Source organism: Lupinus angustifolius, chromosome LG04 (assembly GCF_001865875.1).
Source record: "Lupinus angustifolius cultivar Tanjil chromosome LG04, LupAngTanjil_v1.0, whole genome shotgun sequence".
Taxonomy (NCBI): domain Eukaryota; kingdom Viridiplantae; phylum Streptophyta; class Magnoliopsida; order Fabales; family Fabaceae; genus Lupinus; species Lupinus angustifolius.
The window spans coordinates 8,252,199-8,267,872 of NC_032012.1; the positions used below are offsets into that span (position 1 = coordinate 8,252,199).

The following is a 15,674-nucleotide window of genomic DNA, read 5'->3' on the forward strand; positions in this document are numbered from 1 at the left end:
TAAATTGTATTAGAAGAGTTATTTGGTTAATATTTTTCATATGAGTATATTCTTCTAAAATTATTTCAAGAAAAAATTGTATTGAATTGATATTTAAAAATATGTATTCTGTATCACGAGTTATTTCTCCTCATCAAACTTATTTAAATTGTTGATCATATTTATTCATGTTTGCTCAATAATAATTACTCTATAACTAAGTTTTGTTAAAGATGATATTTATATAATAAAATAACCTAAATAAGACAAATATCAATTTTAATTGTGGGATAATATTAATAAATTGTATTAGAAAAGTTATTTGGTTAACATTTCTCATATGAGTATATTCTTCCAAAATCATTTCAATAAAAAAATTGTATTGAATTGATATTTGAAAATATTTATTCTGTAACACGAGTTATTTCTCGTGATCAAACTTATTTAAATTGTTAATGATATTTATTCATGTTTGATCAATAATAATTACAATATAACTAAGTTTTGTTAAAGATGAAAGTTAGATAATAAAATAACCTAAATACGACAAATACCAATTTTAATTGTGGGATAATATTACTAAATTGTATTAGAAGAGTTATTTGGTTAATATTTTTCATATGAGTATATTCTTCCAAAATAATTTCAAGAAAAAAATTGTTTGAATTGATATTTTAAAATATTTATTCTGTATCATGAGTTATTTCTCGTTATCAAACTTATTTAAATTGTTAATGATATATGTTTGATCAATAATAATTACATTATAACTAAGTTTTGTTAAAGATGAAATTTAGATACTATTTTAGAGGTTCTTGTGGCATAATCTCTAACGAAAATAAGGAAGCTTTATCGAATATTGGACATAGAAAAAAAATTAAAAGTCAATTAATTTTATTATTATTTGATTAATTTAGATAATTTTAATTATTGATGAATAAATCCCCAATGAAGACAAGATCGAGATGCCTTTCCATCTTGCAAATAAGGCATATCCGGTCTACACAAAATTATTAAAATAATACCTTTATTTTTAATGTCTTCAGGCCATTTTATCACCTACTTTAATTTCACGCTTCTTTTAAATATATATGCGAACCGTTTCAGTGTGTAGCTCCGAGCATAAATTTGTTCACTCTTATGAAAACCAATTCTTATTGCCCGGTAAATTAGTCTTAATAGTGGTACAATACAATGGTTATACCGTTTATGTAGTCATACCAGTCCAAATTGTTTATGCTTATAGATTTTTAATTGAATGTATCCATCATACTAAAGAATTTTTATTTAAAATTATCTTTAATAAAAATGATTATTTATAGTTCTAAACATTTTTTTTTAATAAATGTTATACAAAAATAATTATTATATTCTTTATTGATTTTTCAACATCAATATTAATATTTAGTATATATTATATCAATGAATTACGGTTGAACTACTATACTACTCTTCATTGACCCGTTTGATGCCACCCACCAGTGCTATTTATAACACTCATTTTGTTAGGTCTCTCCCTCACTCATCAAATGTATCTGTCTCCAAACGCCAAACCCTAAAACTTCATCACAGCCACTTTCCACAAAAATGGTCTATCATCACGGTTTCAACTTTCTCACCTTGGGATTGAAAATCACTTTTCTTACCATTAATTTCTTGGGAAAATTCAACATGGTACTGGGGCAAAGATTCATACCAGCGTGTTCATGATGCCCTTTTAAAAAAATTGTCTTTTTTGTTTTGAGTCTTTGAATTTTCAACTATATCTCCTTCAATGATTTTGGAAGTGAACAAAATGGAAGCATGTGTGTATAGTTTGGAACTTTTTTGCTTTGGGTATGACCCCTTTTGTTTAATTCAATTATTCTAGTGAATTTGATAATGCAACTATGTTTTTTTGTTTGGCTATATTGGTATAATGTATCAATTTCTGATATATTTATTTTATTTCTAACTCTATAGTTTGCTATGTTTGAGGGTTTGATTTTGTCTCTTAATTCTTTAATTGCCCGAAACTGCTGATTCTTGTTCATAGAAGAGGAACAAAGTCAATGATTGGTGTACAAGCAAAGGTTAGAAACAAAAGGTTATGATCTTGCAAAGGCTGAAGCAGAGGTATGAAATTAGAGACATTAAATTATCAATTTTGCTTCTGTTAAGCACTCAGAAACTTTGCATATCTAATATAATATTAGAGACAAGGATTTAACATTTGATTTTTTTCTATTTGTTTCTTTGTTTTCTTAATCTCAAGTTATATAAATTTTCTTAGTCTTTGTTCTCCATAAATACAATGAAGATATCATTTTTTGTTAAATCTCACAAGTTGGATACAATGTGTTATCCTAGGCATGGTTATCAAAAGCGCTCCAAAGCGTTGAATCTCACGATTCAACACTTTTCATGATGGAAACCGGGTTGAAACGTGAAGAAAAGTGAACAAGTGGCGGAGCAACGTGTTGGAGCGTCGAATCGCTGCATGTTTTCGAGTTGAGGAAGAAGACCTCCATTTTGGAGGTCGCCAGCCCCTCAACGCTACGAAACGGTGGTTAGCTGTGTGGAGAGCTGTCAGGGCTGTAGCAGGTTGAAGAGCCGCAGTCTTCTTCTCCAAATCGTGGGTCAGAACCCGCTCAAAGTTGTTTATTGGAGGAAAACTCTAATTTTACAAGTTAGAAGTCATTTTTGCCGTTATTTTTTAAATACGTGGCATGAGGTTTTTAGTAATTTAGCCATCTCCTTTCCCAGTCCTTATAAACACGTGCAGCCGAATCCAACTACAACCTTCACCTTCCCTTCTCTTTTATAAACTACCATTTCCCTTTTTAAAACAGAAGAGCAGCCCAACAACACCTTCTTCTCCTTCCTTGTGCACATTTACAAATGTTCTTTCACCCAAAACCTTTCTGTTCTTCCCTACCCTCTGTCTTTTTTTTAATGTAACATTGCATTTTAGGTGGAGTTACGCTTCGTGTTATACGCTTCACCGCTTCTATGATCCTTCCCCACCCTCCCGCTCCAAGGTTGATTCTATGCTTTAACAACCTCGATCCTAGGCAGTTGATCTTGCACATTAATTTAAAATTATAGCCAGCTATTTAAATCATATATGAATTGGAATTTTTTGAATTTATTCTTGTCATTTCATGCCTTCTGGATATAATTGAAAGGAAATCATATTTGTTAGCTTTTTTTATTTCTTTTGGACCGTTTTTTCATACCCTTTTTTGTGAGGCACATCCTTGCTTTCTTTGTTCTCAAGTGCTAATGTTAGTCTTATCATGAATGGGATTTGTATTAGTAGCAATCACTACTATCAATACACAATCTAATATGAATCCCAACTTTATGATGTTCGTTTTTTAGAAGCAAGAACTTCGATGAACTATTTCTTGATTTGTTTTGTTGTTGTGTTGTTGTGTTGTCGATATTAATAGGACCATTTATTCCTTTTAATTTGTTTTGTCAACCATGCATCGACTTGAGTTATTGCTTGGAGCTTGCAACTAAAAAAAGATGCATTTGAATTATTGTATCGAAAACAACCTTCAAATAAGCTATAAGATATTAGTGGAGTCCTACAAGATTGTTGTACAAGATTATCTTTAGAAAGATTACAAATATACTTTTTCTGAATTATAATGAATAGCAATCTTGTTGGAAGACTATTTGAATCTCTTTCTACCTACAATGTTCCAAATGCATCTTTTTTAAGTTGTAAGCTTCAAGCAGTGACTCAACTTCATGCATCATTAACCGAACAAAGGAAAAGGAATTAATGACACTAATTGATATCACTGACATGAGTTCAAAAGGTAGTTCAACAATTTTTTTGCTTACGAAAATGAAGCATAGAGTTAGGATTCATATTAGATCGAAGTTCTCGGGAGATTGAATAACATGTGTTTGGTTTTTGAGGTTAGGAGGTTCCAAAATCATGTTTAAGCAGAAACTGCAACTAGTTTACCATTCTTGGAATATCCAAACAAACACACTAAATATAACCACCAACTAAATTCTTATTGATAGCAGAGGTCATTGCTAAATACGGAAAATGGCTCAATAGAAACAAACAAGTTGATAAACTTGATTCCCTTCATATTATAATCAGAAGGCATGAAATAACATTGTAAGTTCCGATTTGTATAGATTTATATTGCCTACTGAAGTTTGAGATTCATCAAGATTCTGGAGAACAAAATGTAGAGTCCAGAAAAGTTGTTTAATCATTTTATCTGACCATGTAAATCTCTGGGTTTTAACATCACTATGATATTAATTGGTTGTTTATTTTTATCTTTGGATAAGCTCCAACTACACAGAAAATGCTAGTGTTCTGGTCTGATAGTTGCACTTACATTTTCATGTATAGCAATGGCAGCACTATTGTATAAATTATTTACTCCTTGCTTTTCTCTTTTAGATTATTATATTGAGGGTCACTTTGTGCTAACTAGTCCATTTCTTATTTATAATTTTGATGGATACATGTGACTAAGTTACAGAAGATGCGCTTTCGTTGCACACTTTATCGGACAGAAGATGCGGTTCGGTTGCACATAGCTAGGAGGTAGCTGGTTGTAGCTGCTGCATTTTTGTTCCCTTAAAACTTATATCATGAGGAAAACAGCTATTAGGAATGATTGCAACAGCTTCTGAAGTGACCATGAAGCATGAATATTTATAGTAGTTACCTTATTCCTGTTTGTAGGACGAGGTATGTTTGTGAGATTCATTTAAGAACGAAAATAAACTTGTATCATTGAAGATGATTTTGATTTAAGTTACTTAAATTGTTGGAATGTGTAAACAAATATAGCGACTAATTGAATGCAATATGCAATCTCAATAGTAAAGGAACTCGTGATTATAATAACCATATCTAGGTTCGATGGCCTATTCAATCCATTTTAATGATTCTAAGTAGACAAAACACTTGATGAAACTCAAACATCAACTTTATGAAACCCAAAATGGAATTACACAAACTGCCCAATTACTCTGCGATTCGCATGGATCAATTAGGTTGACACTGAAAAATATATTTATTTAAATGAAAGATTTAGGTTTTAAGTTAAATAGGGTTATGTAAAAATTTAAAAATAGAATATAAATATTATATTTATAAGACATGAAATAAATTTTAATTAGAAATCAAATATTTTATTTTTGGTACTATTTTTTTTGGGGTACAATGATTCTTAAGAATGATTGTTTAAAAATATTTCATTTTTTCTGTGAGATAATGAAGTAAGTCATCATGTTATTTTTTTTATGGCAAGAGATTGAATATAATATGAAAAGGAAATAGTATTAGAAACGTTTCCCCTTAAACATTTAGCATGGATTAGTTTCTAACTATGAAGATATCATTGAAAGACATTTTAGGAGAAAAAAATCTTCAATTATCGTCATGTTCTTTTTAAACTATTAATGTACCATTTCTTTTCATTGAAGTTAATATGAATTTTGACATAACATATGTATATAGAATAAGGATTAATGAGTCAAGTTTCTTTAGGTGACAAAATGAGATATCTTATTCATAAAGAGAAAGACTTGATCATTGTACTATGAAACGTAACATTTCAATGAAATTGTTGAAAAGAATAAAAGTGAAAGAGTGATAAATGAATGAGTGAAAAGTGGAGAGAGAAGAGAGTGATGAAACATGAGAGAAAAATATGAAAGAGAATAAGACCCACTTCATTTTTTGAGAATGAAAAAGTCATTCGAATTTCAAATTTGTTTATTGATAGAAAATAATGATTCTTTGAAAGAAAAATCTATAAACAAAATAAGAGATGCATATAGAGCAAAAACTAAGCTGCATAGATACTCCAAGGGAGACAACTCACTCTTGGAATAAGGAACATCGTACAAAATAAATGAAAAAAATCAGTAAGAACATATCTAGATTAAAAAATAGATTTACATAATAAATGGAAAAAATCAGTAAGAACATCTATGGAAATAAAAAACAGATCTACAAAATATTAACATATATACAAAATAAGAACATTTATACACAATAAATAAAGAAAATAATGAAAAATAAGAGAAATAAATTGTTGAAGAGAAGAAGAATGAAAGAGTAAAAAATGAAGGAGTGAAAAAATGAAGGAGTGAAAAGTAGAGATAGAAAAAGATTTGAAACTTGAGAGACAAATATGGAAGAGAAGAATATAAACATCATTTTTGGAGAAAAACCATTGAGATTTCAAAAACTATAAACTGGATTTTAATGTTATTTTCATTATTATTAAACATTTGATTTTTATTAGTTAAAGGTTATTAATGAATGTTTTTGATCTTGTGTGAAGTCATACATTAAGCAAATGAGACATTTTAAGCGAGAAAATTTTGTATGAGGAGGCGACATGTGTCCCTAACTGACAAAAGTTTTTTTGTTACATAGGTAATAGATTACAACTTTTAAAATTGGTGGAGCTATTTGAACTTCATAAAATAAAAATTAGAGACTTATAATATAAGAGAATAAAATATCTTATATTCATACTAGTTAGAGGAGATATAAAAGAATATGAAAAATATAAAATAGAAAAATATATCCTAGTTACCCATTTTCTATTAAAAAAAATGACACTTATCATAATTTTACCAGAGGAAATCGGTCAAAGTTAAGAATCTCATAATATAATATAATTATTTATTTATGAAAAAAGCTTGGTTTGGCCGCAATGAAATAGGTAGTGAAGCAGCAATAGCATTTGTCAGACACGCTCACAGTTCAAAACCCTACACTCTTTCTTCTCCATTATCCTAATCCAAATCCTTGAGCTTTGAAAATGCCTCCTAAAGCAGCGAAATTGAAGGAAGCACCTGCTGAAAGACCCATCCTTGGTCGTTTCTCTTCTCATCTCAAAATCGGCATTGTATGATCTCTTACTCTGCTAATCAAACAATTTTCAATTTTGATGCTACCCCTTCTCTTGTTTTTTCAATCTCATAAATGGGTGTTCCTTTAATTAGCTTCATATTTATGTTTTCAATTCAAGTTGGATTCTATTTCATAGTTGCTACTTTTCGTGGGTTTTATATCACAGGATCCGATTATAGTCATCAATCATTTGTTTAACTACTTGATCGAGCTAGTGAAATAGACATAGAGATCTTATTAGGGATTATGAAAATATTCTTATGAAAATGACTTATCAAAATAGCTTATGATCTCTGATGTTTTTATAAGCTCTTTTAGCTTATCTCATTAAGTTTACCAGAGAAGCTTATGAAAATAATATATATATATATATATATATATTACATTTTAATCTCATTTCAGAATAGCTTATTTAATTAAGCTGTTATCAAATGCACCCTTGTTTATTACAAATTTTTTTTTATGTGATTTTCATGTTAGTTACTCTTCCCTTGTTCATGTGCAGGTGGGGTTGCCAAATGTCGGAAAATCTACTCTTTTTAATACACTCACCAAGATGGCAATACCGGCTGAGAATTTCCCTTTTTGCACCATTGAGCCTAATGAGGCACGGGTCAATGTGCCCGATGAGCGGTTCGACTGGCTTTGCCAATTCAAGCCCAAAAGTGAAGTATGTATCTCATATACCTTGCACATGATGAATCTGAGACTCTGAGTTCATGTCACTTGTTTGGAATATTGATGGATCAATCTGTCCTGTTGTAAACTTGTAATACAGGTCTCCGCTTTCTTAGAAATCCATGATATTGCTGGATTGGTACGAGGTGCTCATGAAGGACAAGGCCTGGGGAATAGTTTTTTATCTCACATCCGTGCTGTCGATGGCATTTTTCATGTTTTACGTAAGATGCCTGGCCAATCTTGTTCGCATGCCATTTTTTGTTAGTGCAGCATTATTTAGGAGTTATAACCTATAGTCCTTGCTGTTTGTTAGGTGCTTTTGAGGATCCTGACATTATCCATGTGGACGATACTGTTGACCCAGTGAGGGATTTAGAAATTATTTCTGAAGAATTAAGGCTGAAGGTACGCTCGAGTACCGGATTTTATTATAAAGAATGGCTTTCCGACCAATAGTCACTTTATTGTTGTTTGATTATACATGATTTTTTAATCATAGGGTTGTAAAGCACATCATCATTTTATACCTGTTGATTAGAGCTGCCTGTGTATTGTCTTATAATTGCTAAGCCTTGTCCTTTGCATAACATTCTAGGATGTTGAATTCATGGAAAGGAAGATTGCAGATGTTGAAAAGAGCATGAAGAGGAGCAATGACAAGCAATTAAAAGTCGAGCTTGAATGTTGTCAAAAGGTGAGTTTACCTTCTGACTATTATCCAATTCATTTAATTTTTATTTATTTATGATGATATGGACACTTGTTTGATATATTATCGTATATATTTTGCGGTTGTCTCAATACCTACTGCTATATTTGTTAAAATAAATTGGTACAATATTTGTACTTGTTTCACTCTTCTTTTACTTACTTTTGTGGTATGTGTTATTTGATGCTTTTTGTTATGCGGTGCACTTTCGTATTCCATAATGCATTACTACATTATTTGTTAAAATAATGTGGTAAAATATTTCTACTTGTACCACTCATCTTTTACTTTGCTGGTATGTGTTATTTGGTCCACTTTTGGATTCCATAATAACTACTGCATTACTACATCTAGGAAACTTTACAAACATGGAAAGGGGTGCTGACTACAGACTTGTTTTGGTATTAAGTTTTGAAGTAAACTTTGTTGCATTTGCAGTGTAAAATGTTATTCGTTTCCTATCAAGAGAAAATGTATCTTTTCATGTGTGGTTGTTGTTGGTCAAAAGGCTTTCATTAAGTGGTTCCAGAACTAGTTGAAACATGATTCTGTGGTTGTTGATCAAAAGGCTTTCATAAATGGCTTCAGAACTAGTTGTAACATGATGCACCATATCATTTAACTCCATGATTTCTGTTTCTACTATATGAGTACTTGAGAGTGGTTGTTTAGTTGTCCGAAGATTTTCATGATTTCTGTTAGGACTTTGGACTACCTGTTGCTTTTTGTTCACTTCACTTTTCATTCGGTGTTTATGTCTGGATTTGAACATCTCTTACTATTTTTCTGTTCATGTGCAATTCTCTTGGTACTTTATGAAATTCAATATAAGTAGTTAACTTGAATCTTGGTGTCAATGGAGATAGATTATTTTAGCTCACGACAAAGCATGGAAGTCCTGTCCGTGGTTGTCTTTATCTTATGCCATGCTATCACACATAATTTTGACTCTATCACTTAACTATAACTGCCACGTTGCTTGTCTCTTCTGTTATGTTCAAATTTGTACATGCAAAATTGTGTGGATCCATGAGAAGAAAATTATGGTGGTGATTTTTTCATGTCTGAAGGTCAAGGCATTGCTTGAGGAAGGAAAAGATGTACGGCTTGGGGACTGGAAAGCTGCTGATATTGAGATTTTAAATTCGTTTCAGCTGCTAACCGCCAAATCTGTTGTATACTTGGTAACATCTTTCACCTTTTCTTCTTCTTTTGACTAGGAAACTGTTTGTCTTTGTAAAATACCTTTTTTTTTATATATTAGATATGAGTTAGCATTACCTCGTGTCATGTTTATGCCTCTAACTGTTTTTCAAATCTTATTATAACTTTGAGGTTTCTTTTAGTTGGCATGAATATGGAAGCATGGTAGTAAGTTAGTAACCGAGTTTGATCCTCTTTTTCTTATCAAGGCTTCCTTCTGTACTTTCCCTGCTTTTTCTTTATGTACATTCAGCACCCTAGGCTATTAAGCCATCAATGTGTTTGTATACTAGACAAATAAAAAATGTTACGTAAATCATTAAGTTGGTTTGTTATCCACGGGTCTTTTTTTGTACGACTCATTATCTGTGGATCTTACGAGGATAAATAACCTGTAGTTTGCATTTTTTGAAGTCTAATTATGCACATACTTACATGAAGATATGTATGTTTATATAATTTAATTTGGTTATTCTGGACGTGTCCATGGCATTTTCTATATTTTTCAGAGGTTTCCTTATCATTGTACTGTTGTGTTATATCTTTATATGTTACTGCTTCCTTAAATTATGTCCCTAGTGAGTTAGGATCTAAATCAAAGTTCTTATTGTTTTTTTAATGTTATGTACTTCAGATTTATGAATGAAATTTCTACCATATAATACCTACTTTTCATTCACAGGTTAATATGACCGAAAGAGATTACCAAAGGAAAAAGAACAAGTTTCTTCCTAAAATTCATGCCTGGTATGTAATTATGTTTGTCTTTTGTTTTGTAATGTTTTCAACATCTTTTTGCTCTTGCGAATCACTCCATTTAGGTCTTGTCTCATTCAATGACTACCTCTTAAGGGTATGAAGGATGCTTAAATTGTGTGCAGACTGCTTCATGATATATATTTGTATAACTATGATTTCTGTGCCATTTTAATTTTGATGTCCTTTCAAATTTTTTCCTGTAAAAAGAAATTATGTTACATGCTTAAGGGTGTTCTTGGCAAGATAAAAATGATGTGATGGAAGAGAAGGATGAATCTGATGAAAACTCACAATGTATCTACACTTGTTAACATCATGTATACTTTATGCCTTGATGCACACAGGATATGTCAAATTTTACTCTCCACTGAAATTGTGTGTCATGCTCACACAAATGCTTTGTCATTTATAGTGTTCATAATAAGTTATAGGAGTGATTTAATTGAGTTAATTGTATCACATGTGCTGTGCTAAATCTAACATTATTAACAAAATTTAAAGGTTGTACATAGCCTTTTGTAATATTAATAATTCTTAAGCTTTAGGCAACATAATTTCTTTTATAAAATACAGTCGTTGACAAAGAAAAATGCATTGTTTTTTGTTTTAAAGAAAAGAAAAACCATTTATTTATTGGAAGGTTTTTAAAAACAAGTAAAGTTTGATTTTATGGTGTGGAATAAGACAAGTATTAGATGTAGGTCTTGTTACCCAAAGAAAATGAACTGCTCGTCATTCCACATGACTAGTATTAGCAGCATGTAGAAGCAAATTGGTCTTCTAGATTGCAGACCTATAATCTTCTGTGTGCAAGTTGATCCACACATGCTTTTGAAGTAGGAATCCACACACGAGTGTAGAATGAGTGTCTATCCATAAGAATCCCGTGACAGGGAACATTCCTACTTCTCTACTTTTTCTGTTCCTTTCCCCACTGTCCATGGCTGCATGACAATCAATAGCTATTCTTTTAGTTAAATTGAAATAACTCTGGAGATTATTGTGTTGTTTCTGTTTGAAATTAGAATGTTGATTTCATGCGGGTTTTCGAAGAAAGCAGTGTACCCACACTAGGAGAAGAAAAGCATAGCTGATTTGTCACATTTTATTGTTTCTTGTTTATTTTTAAATCAATGTGCTGATAGTTTTTGTTTGTTGTATTATTATTCTCTCAATGTTTAGTGTTTCTAATTTTGAAGAAAAAAAGTCAATTGACATTAGGTTCCTCTATTCTCCAGGGTCCAGGAGCATGGTGGCGAGCAAATTATTCCTTTCAGCGGTGCCTTAGAGAGGAATCTTGCTGATATGCCTCCAGATGAAGTGGCTAAGTATTCTGAGGAGAACAAAATTCAAAGGTCTGTTCCAAATATTTGTCTTACTGCTAATAAAATCATATGTTCTATTGCTAAGCTATTATGCAAGTATTGGAAAGACTTCGAGGACTTAATTTATTAAAAAGGGCAGTCCAGTGCACGAGGCTCCCACTTAGTGGGGTCTGAGGAGGGGTAGATGTATGCAGCCTTACCCCCGCAAGCTGAGGAATTAATTCATTATTAAACAAAAAAGATCCTATATGCATGTTAATGTATATTTTTTTATTTAATTTATAGTTTTATACTGCTAAAAGTTTCAGTTTTTTGAACAATGATTTCAATAATAGCTAACTTACTTCTTTCAAAGACCATATATTAGCTTAGCTTTTTGTGTCTTAGTATATATTATCCTCTTGTAATATTGTCCCTTATTTTCTAATAATATTTCGTTTCTTGTAAAAAAAGTTACCCCCTTATCCTTGTTGCTTACAAATTTTAGTTGAATTGTTTTTTGTGCTGACTTGAAGAGTTTTAATATAACTTTTGTTTGTATGTTACTAAAATTGCTACGCTTCATGTCAACAGCGCTCTTCCCAAAATAATAAAGACTGGATTTGCAGCTATTAATCTCATTTACTTTTTCACCGTAGGACCTGAGGAGGTAACATATCTGCATATCTCGTCTAGTACTGCTAAAAGTCGTATTTTTAATTTTTATGAATGTGCTCCATGGTATTCCTATGATAACCTTGCCGAACTTGAATTATAGTTGTTCTTCCATCCCCAAGTCATCGACAATATCGTGTACAAAGTATAAAAATCTCTACCTGATCAGTGCGACTCTTAGAGATGGTATTGTCAATATTCTCCTGGGCAGAGGAATGCTAACAACACACTCCTGACACATTTTAATACACTTTCTCTCATTTGGTTACATCTCATACTCTAATATTTTAGATCATATATTAAAAATAGTTTGAGATGTAACCCAATAAAAGAGCGTATTTAAAAGAGTGTGTTCTTACCATTCCTCGAAATACTGTCATGCCAAATGATGATTTAGTATGGAAAATGAAATTTATAACATGCTCATAGTTTGGCTATTTCCAAGTCAATATTATTTATTCAACATGTTGCGCTCAACGCTTAATTGCATAAAGGTCTCATGAATACAAAGGCCATGCTAAAAGCGGCCAAGTAACAGTTGTGCAGTGAGAAAGTAACTAATATGTATGTTCCACCAAAACAACAACAATAACCAAACCTTAAATCCTATTAGGTGTGGTCGGGCTACATGAATCGAACGGTGACATAACGTTCCAAAAAAAGAAAAAAAACTAACTAATGTGTTGTATAGCTCCAATGTTGTCTATGAATATTTGAAAGGTTTTAAAAGTTCAGCTGTTGCCTTTAATTAATTAAATATTTTTTGCGGTATAATTTCCTTCTTTCAGGTTAAGTGTTGGCAAATTAGGCGTCATACAAAGGCTCCTCAGGCTGCAGGAGCTATCCATACTGATTTTGAAAGAGGATTTATTTGTGCTGAGGTTATTCTTTGTCCACTAATTTTCAACATTTATAAGTTCTTATTTCTCTATTCTCTCTCCCTCATATGGAACTTAAAGTCTTGGTTTAGTGTTGAGTCTATGGCTATTTATGTACATCTAAACCTTGAAGGCTCTATTGCACCTCACTGAACTATGAACTCTTTGGATATTAACACCTTTTTAAGAAGAATTTGTTAAGGAAACAAGAGTTATGTTTATACCATTTTGTATCTATTTGTGTTGTTACAGTAACTTTTGTATTAATAGTTACAATTTTCAACAACTGAGCTTGGCATTTTATGAATGTTGTTATAGGTAATGAAGTTCGATGATCTAAAGGAACTTGGTAGTGAGGGAGCTGTGAAGGTATGTGCTTATTCTTTAGATGTAACTAAATTTCTATTGCTTCCCAAAATATTTTATTGGAAGGGTCAACATCAGATTTTGATAACTGGGCAGTGAAACAAAGGCCTTGATCCATATTACGAGGCTCCCACCTAGCGGGGTCTGGAGATATCGGATGTACACAATTTTACCTTATCAAGCAAAGAGACTGTTTCCAGGATTTGACTCATGACCTCCAAGTCACAAGGCAAACAACCTTACCGTTGCGCCGAGGATTACCCTCTAATTTAGTCCATCATAGGTGGAAGATTTTAGTTTTATGTTTGAATTTGATTTAAAGTGCTCTACTTAGCAAAAGATGTCAAAAAATTTAGCAGCTAATAGTTCAGTGACCCACAACTGTTACTTACAAAGAAGCTTTTTGATCAATGGTTATAAAGTATGAGAAAAAATATATGCACTGACAGTGTATGAGTTTTATACATTATCACCGCATCATTCATATTTAATCATTATCGACTCTTATAAAAAGTTCAAATGAATGGTTGATAATGTACTAACTCTTTATAAATTTTTAGACAGTGCATAAATATTAAACTAGTATATATAAATAATGTGGGTAATTATTTTCATACTTTGTTATATTTTTTGTATTAGGCTGCTGGAAAATATAAACAAGAGGGGAAGACATATGTAGTTGAAGATGGAGACATTATATTTTTCAAGTTCAATGTTTCTGGTGGTGGAAAGAAGTGAGACCACCTTGTTTTGCATGGAGTATTTGCTTCATCATACACTCTACCATGTTGCACAATTTGTGTTAGTTTGAAATGTAATTTTTTGACCATGTTCTAAATTTTTGTTTACTTCTAATTGAGGCTAAGTACATTGTTAGTGAATTTTGAATATAAAAATTGTGGTGAGTTATTTTACTTATGAGTAATTGCATGCTGGATCAATCAATACAATACTTGATACGATAGATGCAACAACTGTTATTTACATCAATTTGACGAACTAATAGGGTTTCGGGTTTCACACCATTTGATATGATAAACACATTGTTGATAAAAAACTATTAATTTGATAGCCAAGGGACATTAATCTAAAATTTTAATGTATTTTTTTTATGGATTTAATATGTATATAGTTATACATTGACAATGTACTTGTTTTTTATACTATCGACTCATTATCATCATTCATATGTTAATCATCATTGACTCTTAAACAAAAGTAATACAAATCGATGGTAGATGATATGTTGTGAGTATAAAAAACTTTACACTGTGCATATATATTGAACATATACTTTACCTAATGTGTGGTTCAAAGCTGTTGAATAGCGTATACAAATCTTAATTAGATTATGATATTTACTTTTTATTATGTTATGTGGACAACATAATTTGATTTTTCTTTCTTTCTTATAACAGATAATATTATGCATATAAACACTTTGCAAAATATAAAGGGATAACCTTTTGTTGTCCACAAAAGTTGTGCATAACTCATTCCCAATATTTATAGAGAATTACTGTTTAAATAATAAAATCTCTTTATAGAGTATAGAATAAAGTATAAATAAGTACAAAAAAGAAGAAAAAGTCAACTACAAAAAAGCTTGATAAATAAATTTTGGCATGTTATTAATTTAAGCCACTGCCTCATGGATTTAAGCTTTTACTGTAAAGGTGTAAATAATGACTCTAAGCTCAAAATGATGATGCCTTAATTAGTTTATTATAGGCACTATTTAAGGTTTTGCATATAAATTTTAAAAATATATGACGTGAGATAAAAATTTAATATATATGTTTTGACTAATACATTCCGACTTAATTATCATCTAATTTCCACAATTTAATAAAAAAAGAGAAAATAGGAGGTGAAAAAGATAATATATTAAATAAAAGTATAGCTTGAAGAAAAATATATATAATTGGGTTTTGAATTTTTCAAGCATGAAGAAATTTAGAGCAAATCTAAATGATCAAAACATATGAAAGGGTGTAAATATTATTATGGTCACTCTCAATAATTACCTTTTATTTACAAGATTTTAATGAGATCTTACTTAGAGAATCAAGTTGACACTTAAATCATGATGTTGTTAACCCAACAATATTAAGAATTTAAAATAATGAGAATTAACAAAAATATTAGATGTTTGAAAGTTTGATTTTTATTTTCCATTTAATACTTAATCAATTTTTTTTGTTAACATAATTATCTAAACT

At 30.9% G+C, this 15,674-nt stretch overlaps 1 protein-coding gene and 1 long non-coding RNA gene across 2 annotated transcripts; both read left to right on the plus strand.

Moving 5' to 3' along the window:
- On the plus strand, positions 1,497–3,966 carry LOC109345514. The gene is made up of 2 exons (XR_002107421.1): positions 1,497–2,094; positions 2,329–3,966. It is a non-coding gene; the product is annotated as an uncharacterized LOC109345514 (long non-coding RNA).
- On the plus strand, positions 6,701–14,366 carry LOC109345515 (obg-like ATPase 1). Its single transcript, XM_019584564.1, has 12 exons — positions 6,701–6,872; positions 7,383–7,547; positions 7,656–7,779; positions 7,872–7,963; positions 8,154–8,252; positions 9,338–9,451; positions 10,153–10,217; positions 11,468–11,584; positions 12,128–12,203; positions 12,997–13,089; positions 13,405–13,455; positions 14,092–14,366. Exons 1-12 carry the CDS (start codon positions 6,786–6,788, stop codon positions 14,188–14,190), a joined length of 1,182 nt encoding a protein of 393 aa, XP_019440109.1. The 5' UTR covers positions 6,701–6,785; the 3' UTR covers positions 14,191–14,366.

Coding starts and splice junctions, on each gene's coding strand:
- LOC109345515 (XM_019584564.1), top strand. CDS start 6,786: ATGCCTCCTAAAGCAGCGAAATTGAAGGAAGCACCTGCTGAAAGACCC. Junction 7,548..7,655: donor AATTCAAGCCCAAAAGTGAA/GTATGTATCTCA, acceptor CTTGTAATACAG/GTCTCCGCTTTCTTAGAAAT. Junction 12,204..12,996: donor TCACCGTAGGACCTGAGGAG/GTAACATATCTG, acceptor TCCTTCTTTCAG/GTTAAGTGTTGGCAAATTAG.